The sequence below is a fragment of the Gracilinanus agilis genome, chromosome 6 (assembly GCF_016433145.1).
Source record: "Gracilinanus agilis isolate LMUSP501 chromosome 6, AgileGrace, whole genome shotgun sequence".
Lineage (NCBI taxonomy): Eukaryota > Metazoa > Chordata > Mammalia > Didelphimorphia > Didelphidae > Gracilinanus > Gracilinanus agilis.
In genome coordinates, this window is record NC_058135.1 from 244,178,139 (window position 1) to 244,197,268 (window position 19,130).

A 19,130-nucleotide genomic window follows, 5' to 3' on the forward strand; every position below is an offset into this window, starting at 1 on the left:
TCATTATGCCAGGATAAGACTCTGCTCATTGTCATTTTATGCCATGGACTTTCCATGTTTGGGGGGAGCAAGCTTCGGGTTCACATGCTGTGTCAAAAGGGGACCCTGCTCTGGTCAGAGGTGCCCAATAATACACAGACTAAACCAAGCCAAATCACAGTGCCTCCACCTCCTGGGGTTTGCATCTGAAATAAACAGGCAGCCCTGGCGAGACAGACATTTGGTAGGGCATTCCTCCAAATTCATTTGCTATTTTTGTTTGGTTTCATGATGGCTTTTTATTTTTTTGTTTCTTAATGTTTTTAGGGAAGGGTGGAGGGAAGCCAGTCATGAGAAGTGGGATGGCTGTTTTTAGACCCAAAGCTAAAATTCCTAACATTGTCTTACCACAGTGTACTTCCTCTGCTACCACCCAGTCCAAACAGGAATTCACAGCAGATACCCCAGAACTTGGAGAGAAGTTGGATGGAACTTCCCTCCCTGGTCCCACCAATGATGGTTTCTACTAGTAGAGTCAGTCAGCAAGCATTTAAGTGCTTCCTATGTGCCAGGCACTGGACATGCAGAGAAGAAAAGGAGAGGTGGGAAGCAAAAACACCCTCACCACAGTAACAAGGATCTGTTAGAATTGTGATTCTGAAACATAAAAGACACCTGTCACCCACTGTAAATGGGGTAAACTCTTAATTTCCTCCTAAGACCACGCACCCCCTTGATATCAGTCATCAGCATAAAATAGCAGGTCTAGGTTTCCTCTCAGCTTTCAGAAAATCCAATGAGCTTCAATAGTGGGAAGAGGCCTTGATTTGGAATTAGAAGACCTAAGTTCAGATCCCTGTGTTGCTACTTTTTGCTCATATCATCACAGGTAAATCATTTTCCTTCTCAGAAATCACTTTCCTTATCTGTTGGTTAATGCCATGAGCGATTCCAGTGAATGATCTCCAAGATCTGTTCTTATTCTTAACATTCCATGATTTTGAGGGATTCGGGCAAAGTCTTTCCCAGCTTGCAACGCAGTTAGTTTCTTTTCCTTCTCTTGTATTGAGAAGTAATAGCCAACCTTTCAATGATGCTTGCAGATGTGAAGAACATTTTATATAACTTCTACTTTCATCACTTGAAATCCATTAATTTCTTTCAAAGATGCCATGACATGCTGCCTTTTATATGATCTCCCGGCTGATAGGGCCTCCTCTCTACATTATTTGGGGTATTCCTATAGATTAGTGATGGGCAAACTTTTTAAAGAGGGGACCAAAAGAAAGGAAATGCTCATCAGTCAGTTTGTTTCTAAGGCAACTCCTTCGAAGTTTCATTGTATTGTATCCTACTCATTGTATTCGTTAAATTAGAAATAATGTTGCACTGGCTGATAGAACATTTTAGGGGGCTACATCTGGCCCCTGGGCAGTAGTTTGCCCATCACTGCTCTAGATGAAAATTACTTTGTGATAATAACCTGAGTTTCTATAGAATATAAAGATTCATGAAGCTCTCTATGAATATTGTCGCATTTGGTCCTCACAACAACCCTGAGAGGTGTTTGTTGTTGAGTCATTTTAGTTGTGACCCCATTTAGAGTTTTCTTGGCAATGCTACTGGAGTAGTTTGCCATTTCCTCCTCTAGCTCATTTTATAGATAAGGAAACCAAGGCAGACACGGTTAAGTGATTTGACCAGGATCATAGAGCTAATAAGTATCTGAGGCCAGTTATGAACTCAGTTCTTCCTCACTCAAGGCTGACACACTAGCCATTGCCTTACTGTCCTCATTTTACAGATGGGGAAACTGAGACAAAAAAATTAAGCGACTTGCCCAAGGTCACACAGCTAATAAGTATCTGAGACTGGATTTGAATTCAGGTCTTCCTAATTCCAGGCCAAACTATCTATCATACTATTTAATTGTATATGTGTGTGTATATATTTATATATTTATGATGTATATATAGGTACATGTATTTATATATAATATATGCATACAGCATATATGAAATATATAATACATAATATATATTCATACACATATGTGTGTGTGTGTCTCTGTGTGTGTGTGTGTGTGTGTGTGTGTGTGTGTGTGTGTGTGATCTCTCCCAACAGATTATAAAATCCTCATGGGCTGGAGCTGTTTTTTTTTGTATTTTTATGGCTAGAACCTTACACAGTACCAGACATAACATCAGTTTTTAATAAATGCTTCTTAATTGATTTATTGAACCATTTTGTAATGGAAATATGACAGTTATTCATCTCCCCATTTTATAGATGAGGAACCTGAGGCATACTGAGATTAAGAGGTTTGCCTTGGAAGGCAATATTTGAACCCAGGAATTTTCTGTGGGGCTCTTTTCCTCTCTATGTAGGATAACCTCTGAACATGCCGAGGTGGCCACTATTTCTCCCTCTCGCCTTTCACCTACTGGCTCCCTAAAAATGTATAATCTACAGCAGGGGTGGGGGGACTCAGGTACTCTGGGTCCTGTAAATAGCAATCATTTGCATTAAAATCCTTTCCATGAGCTTTGCGCTCAGCTACACTGACTGGTATTTAGAGAAAAATGCTACCATGGCAACGGCCACAACAGATGGTAGTGAATCTGTCTCTAAGCTACTAAGGAGATATACAGCAGTGGTTCCCGCTTTTGCATGTTTTATAATATCCAGAGCCCTGGGACAATCTTAGACTGACTGACTCATGTTTCAAGGGCAGATCTTTTCATTTTATCTTTCATTCCTCTCAGCATATTTTAAAGAGTTTCCCACATCTTCTCCTTTGTCTATGCTTGATTTCTGATGTTACACAGTGACTACATGAGGTGGAGTCCCTGTTACACTTATCCTTTCCAGATTTCCCTGGTGGATGAAGTCAAAATAAGACTTTTTGAACTTTTGATCTAAGATAACAAACTCACCCAGAGGAAAATGTCCTCTTTCTTCATGGGCAGCATCCCAAAGCATTTATTTATTGCTGATTTGTCTATTGTGTTCAGAGAAATGCCAGGCAGAGTGAGTAAAGCAATCATAGCCCCTTGAGAACCTTCAAACTTTGGCAAAAGTGTTGAAGGTGACCTTTGTTGCCTCTACATCTCCCCTTCTTTGACCCCTTATGTATTAATCTTGCCCTGTTCTCCAAGTATCAGCACTCTGATTACTTAGGACACCCTTATCAATGTGGCACCTCTCCTGAGTCTGCCCTCACAGAGATTTTTGTACATGGTAAGACCTTTTGGTTGGCTTCTTCTTCTTCCTCTGACCATAGTTATTGTGCCCTCTCAGCAGCCAGTGCATTTCTTGGAGTCTTTTGGAATGCTAGACTTAGCACAAATTTTTTAGCTAATTTTGGAAAGTAGTTTATATTGGCAGCTGAGTGTTAATGAACAACTTTGGGCATATTTACATACTTTTCTGGTTAAGAGCCTCTTCGTTAGTTCCTTCTCTCAACTTCAGACTTAGGTTCCATCTCATATATATCTGGATCACATATGACTTATGGCCCCAATAAATAACAGCAGTAGGATTTCTTTATGCTGTAATTAGTACATGATGCTGGCCACTTTGGATGGTTTTCCTGGCAGATTTGCGGATTGTGCAATGTTGACCATAAATCCAAATAGATTGTTTACCTGTATAATATTTGGAAGAAAACCTTGAAATGAATTTTAATTTGTGGAGAGACTGGATCAAAGGAGATATTGCCCCCTCTGATCTCATTCCAAATGAAGCTAGGAGGTTTGAGTCAACATCTGATCCCTTTCTGTTCCTTAGCCCAGACTTCTTCCTGGGGTAGAGATGAAAAGAGAGTGGCTCTCATCAGCTTTGTCAGCGATGATTTGGCATTTAATGGAATGTTATTAAAAAGTACACTTGAGTTTTGAGGAATGTTTTTGGACACCTTCTGTGAGCAGTGAAGTCACTGTAAGGAAAAGAATAAAGGAAAGTAATGGTACTATGCATGCATAGCCTTAAAAATAACTTCTCTCCCAAGATTTAATTATTTAATATTTAAATTTGATTTTTTAATTTAAAGGCAGTATTTTTTAGACACTAATAGTGTGATAGCCTCAGGATCTTGCTTTCTGCTAGAGATTAGTGCTCTTACTGACTCATTACAATATCTCTACAGTCTGGTTAAACTGTTTGGATAAACCATCAAAGACTGACCAGATCTTATCATTGGATACCTACACAGGCTTCTGATGGGAATCTATAGATAGCCTACATGTGTGTTAACTGACAAAAGTGGGGGTTCATAATATTGGACTTAGAGAGAAGATGCCAAACCCAATGAAGAATCATCAATTAGCTGAAGAAGCAATAGTTAGACTAAGTTAGGTGAACTGTATTCTGCACCAGTGCTTTTATGTGGGATTTAGAACAAGTAATTTACCCTCTTTTGGCTTTTTCTTTATAAGCTGAGAACAGTGAACTAGGTTGATTTATCTAAAACTGGTTCTAGCTTTTAGAGTATGACATCCTTTGTGTTTCACTTCTTTCCTGTCATCTGTAGTGTAAGGTTGAAAGGATCCCTCATGATTGATAACATTAAAGAACCAAAAGAAAAGATTCACTGTAATCCATGAATTAAATGGAATATTACTCTTCCATTTGAAATTACGAATATGATGAATACAGAGAAGCAGCAAAGATATACATAAACTGATGAAAAGTGAAGGAAGAAAAGCAAAGAAACCAATATATACAATTACAACAATACAAGAGGAACAAAGTAACTTTTACAAATTACAAAAAATAATCATGACTTCAAAGAAGAGATCTTCCTGACTTCAAGTCAAGTGTTCTATCCACTATGCTAGCTAACTTCCATTTCAGATAACTAAATATGGGAAAATGCTTGAACTCTTTGAAAGGAAGAGGCTGTTGGAATCCATAGTCCTAGAACCAATATTATTTGTGATGTTAGCAAAATTTAATTTTTTTCAATTAAACATGTTTTCTCTTCCAACTCCTTCCCACCCTACCCACCATACACACACTAGAAAAAGGAAGGGAGACTTTTGTAACATATGCATGATGGGCAGCTAGATGGCTCAGTGGATAGAGATCCAGACCTATATATAGGAAGTCCTGAGTTCAAATCTGGCCTCAGACATTTCCTAGCTATGTGACCTTAGACAAATCACTTAACCCCCATTGCCTAGCCCTTCTGCTTTGCAACCGATACACAATATTGATTCTAACATGGTAGGTGAGGATTTAAAAAAAATATGCATAGTAGGCCAAAACCATAGCCATATTAACTTAAGTCCAAAAATGTATGTCCCATTCTGTATATTTAGTTCATTCCCTCTCTGTCAGGAAGTGGGTAGCATTCTTCATCGTCCCTCTGGAATCATGGCTGGACATTACATTGATCAGAATTGCCAAGTCTTTTAAAATTGTTCATCATTTTAATAATGAACAATTTTAACAGTGTTATTGATATATTAAAGAATATTTTCCTGGTTCTGCTCATTTCACTCTGCATCACTTCCTATGTCTTTCTACATTTCTCTGAAACTTGTTTTGGCAACAGCATTTAAGATTCACAGACTTCAAGACCAGAAGTATGAAATCAATCTTTACAGTCATCCCTTATTGTTTATCTATTTATAGAGATTGACATGGAGTTGGAACAAGGTAGAAATTTTGCTTATTTTCTAGTTAGTTCTCTTCCCCCTGTTTTTTTTTTTCTTATTCTCACAGTGGATGATTACTCCAGAACACTCTAGGAGCCTTTTCCTATCCCTTTTCATTCATAGGGAGAGTTAAAATTAAAATTGTAGTAAATACTTCGTCATTTCAGTGGTGGTGAGAGGAGAAGGAGAAAGAGGGATGAAAAAATTGCAAAAGGGAGTAAAGATTTGGGGTGATTTTCCTTTTAAAATTCTAACATTTTTGCATTTCACTAATTTCTACCTCTTTTCAAGAAGATGAGGTACCTGTAAAACCCAGTGGAATTGCCCGTTAGCTATAGGAGGGGGGTGGGAGAAGGGGAGGGAAAGAACATGAATCATGGAACCATGGAAAAATTCTCATAATTAATCAATTAAATAAAATTTTTTAAAAAGAAGATGATGTACCCATAACAAGGGTTCATCTAAGGTGTGTCAGAAGTAGAAGCAGTCAGGAGCGTGTCATCAGAATCATATACTAAATATAAAGGCATGGAAATGCCATGACTAGAGCCTTTTTAAAATGGAAAATAAGGATTTATTGAGTTCTCCAATCAGTTGATGGATGGAAATCAACCTGAACCTGTGACTTCATTGATTGAGGGAATTCACTGTCCTGATACAGGTCAGCACCTTCTCTACAAGACATTGTATTAGATAGATCAATGCCCAAGGCACTGAGGGATAAAGTGAATTCCCAGAGTAAGACTAGAACTTAGGTCTTTCTGGCCATGTGCCAAGTCAGCTGGGTAGGCACTGTAGCACTGCTGCCCATCAGTTGAAAGCAATTCAAATTGCTTTTTTGCTATCAGAGTAGAAGCAAATTTACTTACACGATATGAGAGCAGCCAAGAGTAGATGGAAAAAAGTTGTGCCTTGAACTCAGGTCTATCTACACTCAGTTCAGAGAAAGAAGGATAGAAATGTGGAAAACTCACACTACCTGCAACAGAGAAGGACAATTAGCAAATTGCCTCAGGGGATTTCTTATATTTCTATTGTCAAAAGTAATCATTTGTTAGTTTATATGAAACCCTATGAATTGATTGCTGGTTCAGGAAAATAGTGACCTACCTGTCTGTTTGTGAAAACTGGGGCATGTTATTGCAAACAAGGAAATGATCATTTACTTAGGACTTTCAAAGGCTTTATTCAATACCTTTTATTTCCATGGTTTACAAAGCACTTTTTTTTTTTTTTTAATCCTGGGACTCCATTCTAGGAGCATAGTGACAAAGCACTTTACCAGGCATTATTTCAAGGATATTCTGTGAAATACATAATTCTAGTGATATCATCTCCATTTAAAGATAAAGAATCTCAAAGATGTTAAGAGACTTGCCCAAGATCTCATTGATAGCAGGAGGTCAAGCCAGGGTTTGAAGGCACATCCTCTTTCCACCTCATGATGGGGTCATACTTCAGGTAGAGCCTTCTTTCTTTATAACAATAATAATAATAAAATCTTGACAATTGAAGTGTAAACAAGACCTTTATTCATGAATGTGCCAATTATTCTTCCCTGCTGCTGTCCATTAGCATTTGTTTGAACTTTAGCCATGACATCAGCACTCCTATAATTTGAGAGCATCTGAGAGGCTCCTGCCCCTTTGCTGGTGGGTCACTGCTTGACTGGGAGAGTATAATGACAGATGGTAATGAGAAATTGCAGCCCTCCCCAGTCATCTGCAATGCCTACTATTCTGGGAATTTTGTGAGTAAACATTGCCTAGATACCAGCTGGAACCTCCAGTTACCATTTTTACATTTCACTGCCTGTCTCAGTGGCTAGAAATTTCTGCCAACACAGGCTAGTGGACTAATCTTTCCTCACCTCCAACTTATTTGGCAACCTAGCAAGTTTTCTGGACCCTACTGGAGACAGTGATCAATGCAAGATTGCCAATTCCAAACTGGTTATTTTTGGCAGCCCGAAGAGATGCAGGGTTGCTACTTTGGGAGCCCAGTGACTGGGATCTTAAGTAACCTTTTCCTATGAAAGTACAAACAAAGGAGAATTACTGACCCACATCTATCAATTAGGAGAGAGTTTTTTGTTTAATATTTGTATGTTTTCCTTGTTCAAAACTCAAAAATAGTGCATGAAGGACTCTCAGATATGAAGTTCTGGGCATATTATAATATGAAGTGGTATTGGAGGAAGGCAAACCTTTATTGAATATCTATTCTCTTTTGTTGTGTTTTTTTTTCCTCTAGATTGAAAACATAGATGCCTGCCTGAATTTCCTGGCAGCTAAGGGAATAAACATACAGGGTCTGTCTGCAGAAGGTGAGTCAGAGCTGCCATTATTAAAAATCCTTTTATTGATTGGAAATCTACCCCACCCCCATACCATTGAAGATGGTGGTGATAGAATTATTCCTGTGGCTCTCATGATTTTCATTTTCCTTTAGGTGGGGCTAGTAGCATGATAGAGAAATGTATACCTAAATTCTGGTGAAGTTAACTTAAAAACAAAAACATAAAAAAGCACTACGAGAATGAAAGTAGCATCAACCATCCCAGGAAAGTTGTAGATTCCTGGCAAAACAGGCTGAGCAGGAAATGGTGAGCTCATTTGTAGAATCATGGGATCATCGATTTAGGATTGATATTTAGGTATGGTGCACCTATATCTCTTTGCTCAACTATTTGTGCTGTATTCACCTGTTATTTACAGATTCTGTAAATTATGAGATTCAGTATCTATTACAGAATAAATCCAGAACCTTACAACTCCCATGGAAATGGAGAAATGACCCTCTCTAAACCTTCCTTTCCTCTAGGAAAATACAGAGTTTTATTTGGCCTTTTCAAAATGATGCCTGTTATTTTAATGAGTTGCAATATATTTTTTTAATCTTGATTAGTTTTTAATTAACCTAAATCAGCTGGCTAATTAGCACATTAGTGTAAGCTAATGGCTCATGGTTAAATTAGTTATTGGTTGAAGGATGACTGCCCAGAATTTTTACCTTCTCTGAACCAGATAACCATGGAAGCCTTCCCTTTCCCTCATGTTTATAAATAGGAGCAGCTGCCAGTTTCTGAAGCTGCCCTAGGCCACTGTCAACTCCCCAAACTCATTATGTCACACCTGCCTCTAGTTTTCCCCAAACAGGTAATTTGATTTGGAATTCAGGTGAAGATGCCTTTTCTCAGGAAGGTGCCTTCCTGAGAAGATGAGTGTCAGCATCTTCTCTGGATCATAAAGAGTGGGGTAGAAAGGGATCAGTAGACGGAAATAATTGAATGGAATATATTGCCGGTAAGTTTGCAAACATTGCAAAATCCTGTTGGGAAATACTTCCTTCCTTGCCTTGCTATCATGATGTCTTCAATGCTCTTCTAAACTGGCTGATGAGACCTAAGCCAATTGGCATGTGTGGGACATGTGTATGTAAGGGGGAAAGTAGAGGAAATGAAAATTCCCTTTCAGAGTAACATATTATTTCCTCCTGCTAAAAGCAGATGTTTCACTATTGCTTGGGGGTAGAAAGAGGAGGTTTATTGTCAGCATATTCTCTTCAAAGTGACTTAGAATGATTTATCATTGTCCTGGGTTTCAGGGGCTAATTTCAGAGGCTGGTGAGGTGATTATTTCCTGCTCTCTTTCCTTTGCATTTAGCAGTAAATGTTCTCTAATTGGATGGTTATGAACTAAGCATTACTATTAGGCCAGTGAAAGCAGAGCCCAAATCATAACTGGCCTATCCAAGTGGATTTTATTAAAAATATTACAAAAAGGGGCTGTAATACAACTGCCTATAATGTTATAATAGTATCTATAATAGTCAGGTTTCATATGTCTTCACCTAAAATGAGCTCCCACACTTCAGGAGAGCAAGCAGCAGAGAATCTTCAGCAGCACTTTGATCAGAAGCAAGATTATTCTTGAACAGAGAGAAAACTTCCTTTCTGACATAACTTATATGTTAAAAAAAAAGTCTCTTTTTTTCCTTTTGGCCTTGATGGTTTGGGAAGTGCTGATGGATCAGAATCCAAGTGTCTGAGATCATGGATGGTCTCTCTTAATTGTTGATCAGTCTTTTGGACAGCTCTCCCTGGCATACATTCAACACCTTAGGTACTAGAATCAGATGGCTATTATCTGTATGGGAAACCTCTTGCTCACAATTAGTCTAATGATGGCCTTAAAGAGAAGTGATTGAAGAGAAGTGATTGCTATCTTAGAATAAAGGAGGTTTTGGTTGTGAGAGGAGGGAAGAGAGGTTGGTGGGTAGAAATTGGTCAGTAAGGCTTCTCGTGAAAGTTACAGGGAGTGGGAAACTATTAAACTTAATAGTCAAGTAAGAGACTACAAGTGGTTATGATATAGCTCAGAGAAAACTCTCAACACATAAGGAAAAAAGGTTATGATAGATTATATCCAAGCGTAAGTATGGTCCATTACTTTTATTGGTAGGAATTCTTATATCTGTGACATTCCTAATCAGGAAAGTCCTAACAATCATAGAGTGTTGACCAATAAAAAAGTTACTTACCACGAATAACTATGAGACAGATGCTTGCATTTTTGATTCCTGACATTCTCAGAGATCTTACAATTCAAGCTATTTGTTTCACAGGTAAGGAAATTGAGTTAAAAAAAATTTAACTCTTGAAGTATGGAATTGGGCAACCATGGCTTGGCTAAAGTTAGTTTATGAGTGATCTGAGATTCAGTTTCATCAGTAGATGACAAACACAGGCTAAGTCACTGTTGAGTAACATGGAAACAAATAAAACTACTGGTATTCCAGACTTTATTCATCAAGATATAGTGTCCCAAAAGTTGTATGGTCCCATTGTACAATGCCCTAGAAATAACTTATCTGCACTATTGGGTGCAGTTCTAAGCACCACATTTTAAGAAATATGTTGACAGGCTAAAACTCATTTCAAATCTAATAACAATTTTGTAAAAATCCTTACCTTCCATTTTAGAATTGATATTGTGCATTGGTTCCAAGGCAGAAGAGCAGTAATGGCTAGGCAGTGGGGGGTTAAGTGACTTGCCCAGGGTCACACAGTTAGGAAGTGTCTGAGGCCACATTTGAACCCAGGATCTGCTGCCTCTATGCCTGGCCCTGTTACAATGAAAATATCTCAAGAGGATGATTTTTGGGTAAGAATATGTTTATTGATTATATCACGTTTATTACTTAGGACAGCATGGAAACTAATAATAGGAAAAAGAGTCTCCATGGTTGTCTTTCATGACCAGGGATGACCTGAGCTGCCTCAGGCAGTATAATAAATAGACATTTAGCAGCTCATTATTCAACCCCTCCCTTGACCGTCCCAAGACATTTTAATTGGTGGTAACTAATTAAGAGGTGGTCCATCATCCAACACATACACAGGAAAAGGGTCCTTGTCCCCTTCAGTTATTAAACAAATTCTGTCAAAAAGGAAGACATTCCTTGGGATTCCAAAGGACAAAGAAAATACAAAAAGCAGCAGGCTGAATGATATCTCTGACCCAGATCCCAAACAGAGGAATACACTACAATTCTCCCTAATATATAGGAATTAATATAGCATATTAAAAATAAATTCTCACAATCTCAATCCACTGAGTCACCTAGCTGCCCTGTAGATAACCATTTATTAAGAGCTTTTGATTTAATTGTTGCAAGCTTGGAGAACAGTTCATGTTGACCTAATTTTTTTTTTTTAAAGAGAATAGACTCAATCAACTCTATGTCAATGAGCTTTGCTTTCATTCCTGACAAAATTCTTGGACTTAAAGGGCTGGCTAATTAGCAGCTACCAAAAAATAAAAATGATTGTGAAGAAACTAGCATGCTTTCATCAAAAGCAAGTCATGGAAGCAAAGAATTTTAGAAATGGAAGAGACTATAGTGACAATCCAGTGTTAGATGGCCATTATCTAATATATGACCCAGTACCTGGACAAGTTTTCCATCTAGCCTTTGCTTCCAGACCTCAAGTGAGAGGGAATCCATTGTATCCCCAAAGTAGTTCATGATACTTCTAGATTACCCCAAATGTTAGGATTGTTGGGGTTTTTTTCTCACTTCAATCAAGCCTAAATTTGTCTCTAAAAATTTATAGCATTTCTTCTAGTTCCAACCTTGAGGGCCAGGAACTGGTCTATTCCTTCTTCCATTAGAGAGCCCTTCAGGTTCTTGAAGGAAATGATTGAGTTTCATCCCTGCACCCCCCCCCCAATTTTTTTTCCTTTCTTTTAACTGAACCTCTTATAACATGAACTTGGGATACTTCATCATCCTAGTAGCTTTCCCATGGATATTCCCCACCTAATCTCCATCTCTCTGAAAAGGTGTTGTGAAGAACTGAGTATAATATTCCTGATGTGACCTAACAAGTCCAGGTGTTACCTCCTTATTTATGAAAGCTATGTTTTATAACAGAGCCCAGGATAACATTAAATTTCTTGGCTGCCATGTTGCCCTGTTCATTCATATTGAGTTTATAGCCCACTATGACTCTCAGATTTTCTTTTTCCAGGGGAACTTCTTCCTAGCCTTGCCAGGTCAACCTTGCTTCTTTTTTTTTCTAATAGTCTTTTTTTTTTTTAAACCCTTGTACTTCTGTGTATTGTCTCATAGGTGGAAGAGTGGTAAGGGTGGGCAATGGGGGTCAAGTGACTTGCCCAGGGTCACACAGCTGGGAAATGGCTGAGGCCAGGTTTGAACCTAGGACCTCCTGTCTCTAGGCCTGACTCTCACTCCACTGAGCTACCCAGCTGCCCCTCCAATAGTCTTATTAGATGGGTAGATCAGGGAAATGTCAAAGACAGATTTTAGTATAGCATTTCACAAATTTTATACTATTCTTGTGGAATAAATGGAGAAATGGATTGTTGAACATACAAGCCCACAGAGAAATATTAGAAGATCCAATGTTAATTTGGATGGAAGTCCACTCCTGCTTATCTGTGCTTGGCCTTGTGTTGGCTAATATTTTTAACAAAGATTTGCATAAAAACATAAATGGCATATTTATCACGCTTTCACATAATCCAGAGCTAGAAGGGATAGATAACATGCATAACAACCAGAATCTTAGAAGATGTTGGTATGCTAGAATATTGGTTTTTTTTAAACATTTATTAATAATCATTTTTAACATGGTTACCTGATTCATGCTCCTACTTTCCCCTTCACCCCCTGCACTCCCCCCACCCATGGCCGACGCACATTTCCACTGATTTTATCATGTGTCCTTGATCAATAGAATATTGTTTTAAACTAATTAAGATGAACTTTTATAAGGATAAATATAAAGTCCTAAACTTAGGTTAAAAAAAAAAAACTCCCAAGTACAGAATGGAGGAGCTTCACCTAAATAGAAAATAATAGAAATTATCTGAAAAACATCTGTAAATTTTAGGGGACTGCATGAGTCATCAGTATGATATGGTAGCCAAAATATCTAATATGATGGCATTAAAAGGCCTAGTGTCGTAAGACTTGGGACATGATAGTCCTACTGAATTCTTACCTGGTCAAAACCATATCTGAGGTGCCATGTTCAATTTTATTTGTTTTTGTTAAAGTATATTTACAAATTACATATCAATATTAAAATGTAAACTTCTTAATAAGAATTGATTCATTATTTTTAAAAATTGTATCCCTAGTGCCTAACATAATGCTTGGCACATAGTAGGTGCTTTTTAAATGTCTGTTGATTACCTCTTCCATTTTGGAAATGATATAAATAAGCTGAAGACTAATTGGAATGGTGACGGGCTTCAAGATCATATAATGTGAGGATTCATTGAAGGTTGAATGTTTAACCTAAAGAAGAAGAGATTTGATAGTTGCTCTTGAGCATTGGGGGGTTGGTTTATGATCATGAGTTTAGACTTGTTTCTGATGCCCCAGAAGGCAGATCCGGACACAGTGGATCAGTGTTTATAGACACTGATTTAGGCTTGGTTTAAGGAGCGACTTCTTTTTTTTTTTTTTTAATTTTATTTAATTGATTAATTAAGAAAAATTTTCCATTGTTACATTATTCATGTTCTTTCCCTCCCTTCCTTCTATCCCCCTCCCATAGCCAATGTGCAATTCCACTGAAGGAAAGACTTCTTAACAATTAGAGCCATCCAAAATGTAATGGACTGCTTTGGAAAGTTAAGGGATTTCCTTTTACTGGAGGCCTTCATGCAGAGGTTGGAGGACCATTTAAAGTGTTTTCTAAGTGTCAAAGATTCCTCCTACCTCTTTCCTTTCTGTAATCCTGGGTGATTCCTTTCTGCTTGGCCCCAGGGAACAGAAAAGTGAGCAATGTAGAAAACGTGAAAAGAAGCTGCTTTTGGCCTGACATAAAGAAAAATCTTCTAACTAGAACTGTACAAAAGTTTGATAAAGTAAACTGGGAGGTGGTGGATCTCCTACCACAGAATTTCTTCGATCGAAAAACCACATGTTGGGGATAATGTAAAGAGTATTCTTCAGCTTTTAGTTGCTAAATGACCTCTAAAGACTTTTATTTTAGAAATTTTGTGTTCAGGATGACATCGATAGAAACTAGCAATCAAGATTTGAACCCAAGCATTTTGTCTCTTAATCCCACAACTTTTTCATCCCAACCCCTTCTCTTTTTTTTTTCTCTCTCTCTCCCTTTATACCCCCTCTCTTTTTCTCTCTCTCTCGACCCCATCTGTTGGTCCATCTATCTATCTATCTATCTATCTATCTATCTATCTATCTACACACAGATAAATAAATAAAAGATAATTTATATATTTGTGTATATATACATATGGAAGAAGTAAATAAATAAAAGATAACTTGTCTTCATATATATATATAGAATAGTAAAAGATATTTTATATGTACATATGTATACATAGACAGAGATGAACACAAATTAATCCATTTTTATATATGTGACCAGAGAATAGACTTAAGTTGAGAAGTAGAGGTCCTAGATTCACTAGAGGATCCAAGTTCAAATTCCAGCCCTGCCATTTTCTGTGTAACCTTGGGCAAGTCATTTAAGCTCAGTTTCTTCTTCTGTAAAGTGAATGTTTTGGATGAAATGTCTCCTGAGCTTCCTTCTAGCTCTAAATCTAGAATCTTCCTAAAAATTTTATACACTGGATCATGGTATTTGGGAAGACACTGTTGGATGGGCAGGATGAGAGTGATTTATATTCTGATAACTTACTTTTTCCCTTGTATTTTTTAGCTATCACATGAAGGTGAGAGAAGAGTTACAGGATTTTGTGGGTTTTAAAAAATGTATTATATTCTGTTGCATTTGTTTTGTTTGGGGAGTTCTCCTATTCCTCACCTAAGATGAAACCAAGAGATCAGCTTTTAGTTTCCTAAAGATACACACACCTCCGCCCTTTTCCAGTGACTAAAGCTTCCAGAGAGATAAACATGTTTACATGTCTTGTAAGCATTTCAAATGACTTTGAGGTCATGTGTCAACTTGTCTTCTAGGGCACCTAGACCCAAATAACACAGCTCAGGTAGGATATAGAACACAGGGCCAGATGGATTCCATTTCTGAGATCAACATGTGGTCAGCTTCTGTACTGTGATGGCAAAGGAATTGGCTTAGGAGTCAGGGGAACTGGGTTTAAATCCCCTCTCTGCTATTACCCGTATGACTGACCCTTTGGGGCAAGTTGTTTAATCTCCCTGATTTCCTCATGAAAAATAAGGGGGTTGAATTAGATGGTCTCTGTGGTCCCTTCCAACTCTTGCTATATTATCCTTTGTGATTCTTCTTTCTCAATCAGGCCATCAAAGAGCAGAGAAGTACTAGGGGAAAGAGGCACCACTCCTTACAAATTATGGACTTCTTCTTCTAGAATGGCCCCAAAATCCAAGGGCTTTTGGACCATCCTGTTCAATGTCTACTACTTTCTTGTGATCTGCCAATATGAGCACCTTCTCAAAAAAAGGAAACAAAAGTGGCAGGCAGGTGGCTCAGTGGATTGAGACCCAAACCTAGAAGTGGGAGATTCTGGGTTCAAATTTGGCCTCAGGTACTTCTTAGCTGTATGACCCTTAGAGAAGTCACTTAACTTCCATTTCCTCCAAGCCCTTACCACTCTTCTGCCTTGGGACCAATACATATAATTGATTCTAAAACAGAAGGGTAAGGGCTTTTAAAATAATGGAAATGAGGTTACTCTGGGGTAGCTCTAATGATCCCATCTTTCTAAGTTCCATTACAGTTTGACTATTATAGAATTCCATGAGAACTTTGAATAGCGGTCCTTTTTAGGATATGCATAGATCATAAGCAATCTGCAAGACAGGCAGGAACCAAAAGAAATAGACTATATAGTAAAGTATAAATTGTGATAGAAACTATTATATGGGTGAGAGTAAATAATGTAATGGAAAAAACTTTTGTTCTAGAATCAGAGAGCCTCTGCTCATATTCTGGCTTTTCATCTTAGCAAATGTATCATTTTGAGTAAGTGACTCAGTTTCTCTGACTCTCATTCACTTTATTTAGATAAGATCTTTTCAAGCTCTAAACCTATATCCTTAACAGTCTTTTTTGTTGTTCAATTGTTTCAATTGAGTCCAACTTTTTATGACTCCAACTGGGATTTTCTGGATAAAGACAGTGGAGTGGTTTGCCATTTCCTTCCCCAGCTCATTTTACACATGAGGCCAACGGGCTAAAGTGACTTGCCCAGGGTCACACAGCTAAAAAGTGTTTGAAGCTAGATTAAACTCAGAGACATGAGCCATTTGGACTCCAGACCCAACACTGCCCTCTCTTAACAGTCCATTAAATTTATTAGCTGCTAATGAGCTGTATGATCTTGAAAAAAGCATTTTCTTTCCCTTCAGTTTCCTCAGAAGAGGAAGCTTGTCAAGGTGGTACAGGTGAAATAATTTAAGATGTCAGAACCAAGAGTTCCTATCCCAGCCCTTTTACTTCTTATCTACCAGTGTGCTGTTGGGCCATCATTTGAACCTCTCTGACCCTCAATCCCTCCTATGTGCAGCTGGATTTGATGATTTTTTTAAGGTTTCTTCCCATTTTAAAAATCTTTGATCATCTAACTAAACCTTTGAAAAAATTATTTGATTCTAGAAATCATAGGAAAACACTGGATCCTAACCTCCCCTTGTTTTGAGAGGATATGGAGTTGGCTGGCAATCCTTAGGTCACATTCACAAATATAGATAGAAAATGTAAGAAGAGTCTAAAATGGATTATTTTGAATAGAATGTATGAGACAAACTTTGGCATAAATTAATTTTCCTCCAGTCCTTGCTTCTCTAGCCTACAAAAGTCCCTTTTACTACTGAGTTTCAGAATAGGAACAGGGACTCCCTCTGTCATTTCTTTGATGTAGAGAACTCCTAGGTGAGGAAACTCCCTTTTCCAATTCAGAAGAGTATTTTCTTTGTAACTTAATAGTCTTAAAAAGTCTTCTTAGAGAATGAATTCTCTTCATTTCTTTCCTACCACTAGCAACTGAAAGTGTTTTCTCTTTGCGTTCCTTTTTCTGAGCATTCAATCTGCATTTTTTCCTTTGCCCCATTAATCTTCATTTTTTAAAAAAATTATCTCCATATGCTTACTATACTCTATCTCAGTTAGAATGTAATTTCTTTGAAGGCAGAGGTATGATTTTGTTCTGTTTCTTGCTGACTCTTCAGCCTCTGGCACAGTGTACTGTTTGTTGAATGAATGGTGTACTGAGTCTTTAGCAGAGTGCCTTGAACATAGTAGGCACCAAATGCTGAGTGAATGAAGCTCAGAACACCCACCACCATGGCAGTCTCAGCCTATTTTTTGGAGCATTTCATACCAAAATCATGTATCTCCAATACCTAGCCAATAGTTAAACATCTGGTGTTAAACCTTTCTAGACTAATCTCCAGTGACAACATGGTTTATAAGTGGTCCATTTTAAAGCCTTTCAAGCCTAGAGGACCTGCTAGAACTTTTTGTCCTGGAAGAATCCAAGGTCCCAGCCAAGAACCAGTAGATATTAAGGAAGAACAACTCTATGTTCTAAATTCTATTCTATTCTAAATTCTATTCACACTTAGTAGGGATAATTTCATTCTTCATACTTGAATCCTTAGTACTATTCCTGGCACATAGTAAGTGCTTACTAAATATTTGTTGATTGACTCTGTTCTCCTTTTACCTCCTACTTTATATTACGAAAAAAACCAGGGCGGAAAACTGCCGAAAAACTAAAGCAACACAGAAGTGATACTTGTGAAATATATCTAACTAGTAATGTCAGCTCTGGAGAATGGACCATCTAGAATAGATAAGACACATTTTAGAATGTTAGAACTGGAAGGCACCTTAGAGATGAAGTTTGACCATCCTGTTTTGTAATTGAGGAAATATAAGCCCTAAAAGAGCAAATTGTTTCCCTTATATACTAATAACAGATCAAGGAATCATCAAGTAATAAAAGGAGAATATAAGATCATACATCTAAAACTGGAAGGAACCTTCAGAGGTGATCTAGAGAGACCGGCTCCTTCTTTTCCAAGAAAAATGGATCTGGAGTCATGCAGTGATATAGCCAAGGTTAATCAGAGAATAATTAATCATCAGACATTTACAAGTGCTTAAATGTGCCAGGAACCCTGCTCAGTACCAAGGATTCAAAGAAAAAAACAAAAAAATGGGAAAACAATCTCCACCTTCCAGGAGTTTACATTCTAACAGAGGAGCCAACTCTACAGAATTTCTCTTTTAATAGAAGAAACAACATATAAATAAATAGGATGGTTGCAACAGTTACAAGGTAGAAGGAAGATAACCTCAAAGAGAAAAGGTCCCTTGACTAGAGGAACCTGGAAGGCCCCTCATTTTAGCTGATTCTTGAACAAGCTGGGGGTGGCAGGAGGCAGAGGTGAAAAGGGAGAGTATTTCAAGTATGGGAGAAAAACCAGTGTAAAGGTTCAGAATAGAGATCACATCCTTCAACTCAGTGGTGTCAAACTCAAATAAAAATAAATCCTTGTTGGCCATCTGTTGACTTAGAAAACCACAAATTAACATTATCTATGTTTATTATATTTTTATTAATTTTATTGATCATTGACCAGCTATATTATAATCTAGTATGGGCCAAATGGGGACCAGTTTGACCCCTCTGTTCTACTCCCAAATCCAGTGCCCTACTCTATTCACCAAGCTCCCTGTCACCAATTTGAATGTAAGGCTAGCTCCATTCAGGAGGAAGTACAGGCTAATAATAATTATAGCTAGCACTGACTTAGAACTTCTGATATTTGTAAAATATTTATAAATATATATAATTTAACATATTATACTATATACTATTTTTAAAATTTAGAATATAAAAATAGATAATAATATTATAAAATAGTATAAATATTACAACCCTAATAATTATAATGATAGTAACTAACATTTATATAGTATATGTGCCAGGCACTGTATTAAGTACTTTATAATTATTATCTTATTTGATC

At 37.6% G+C, this 19,130-nt stretch overlaps 1 protein-coding gene across 3 annotated transcripts in view; it reads left to right on the plus strand.

The window, feature by feature from the left end:
* NAV2 (neuron navigator 2) overlaps positions 1-19,130 on the plus strand; it is a 482,122-nt gene that overhangs the window by 162,967 nt on the left and 300,025 nt on the right. For all 3 annotated transcript variants that reach the window (XM_044681285.1, XM_044681287.1, XM_044681286.1), the window contains exon 4: positions 7,893-7,965. In XM_044681285.1, coding sequence (XP_044537220.1) covers positions 7,893-7,965 — 73 coding nt within the window. The remainder of the gene's footprint in view (positions 1-7,892; positions 7,966-19,130) is intronic.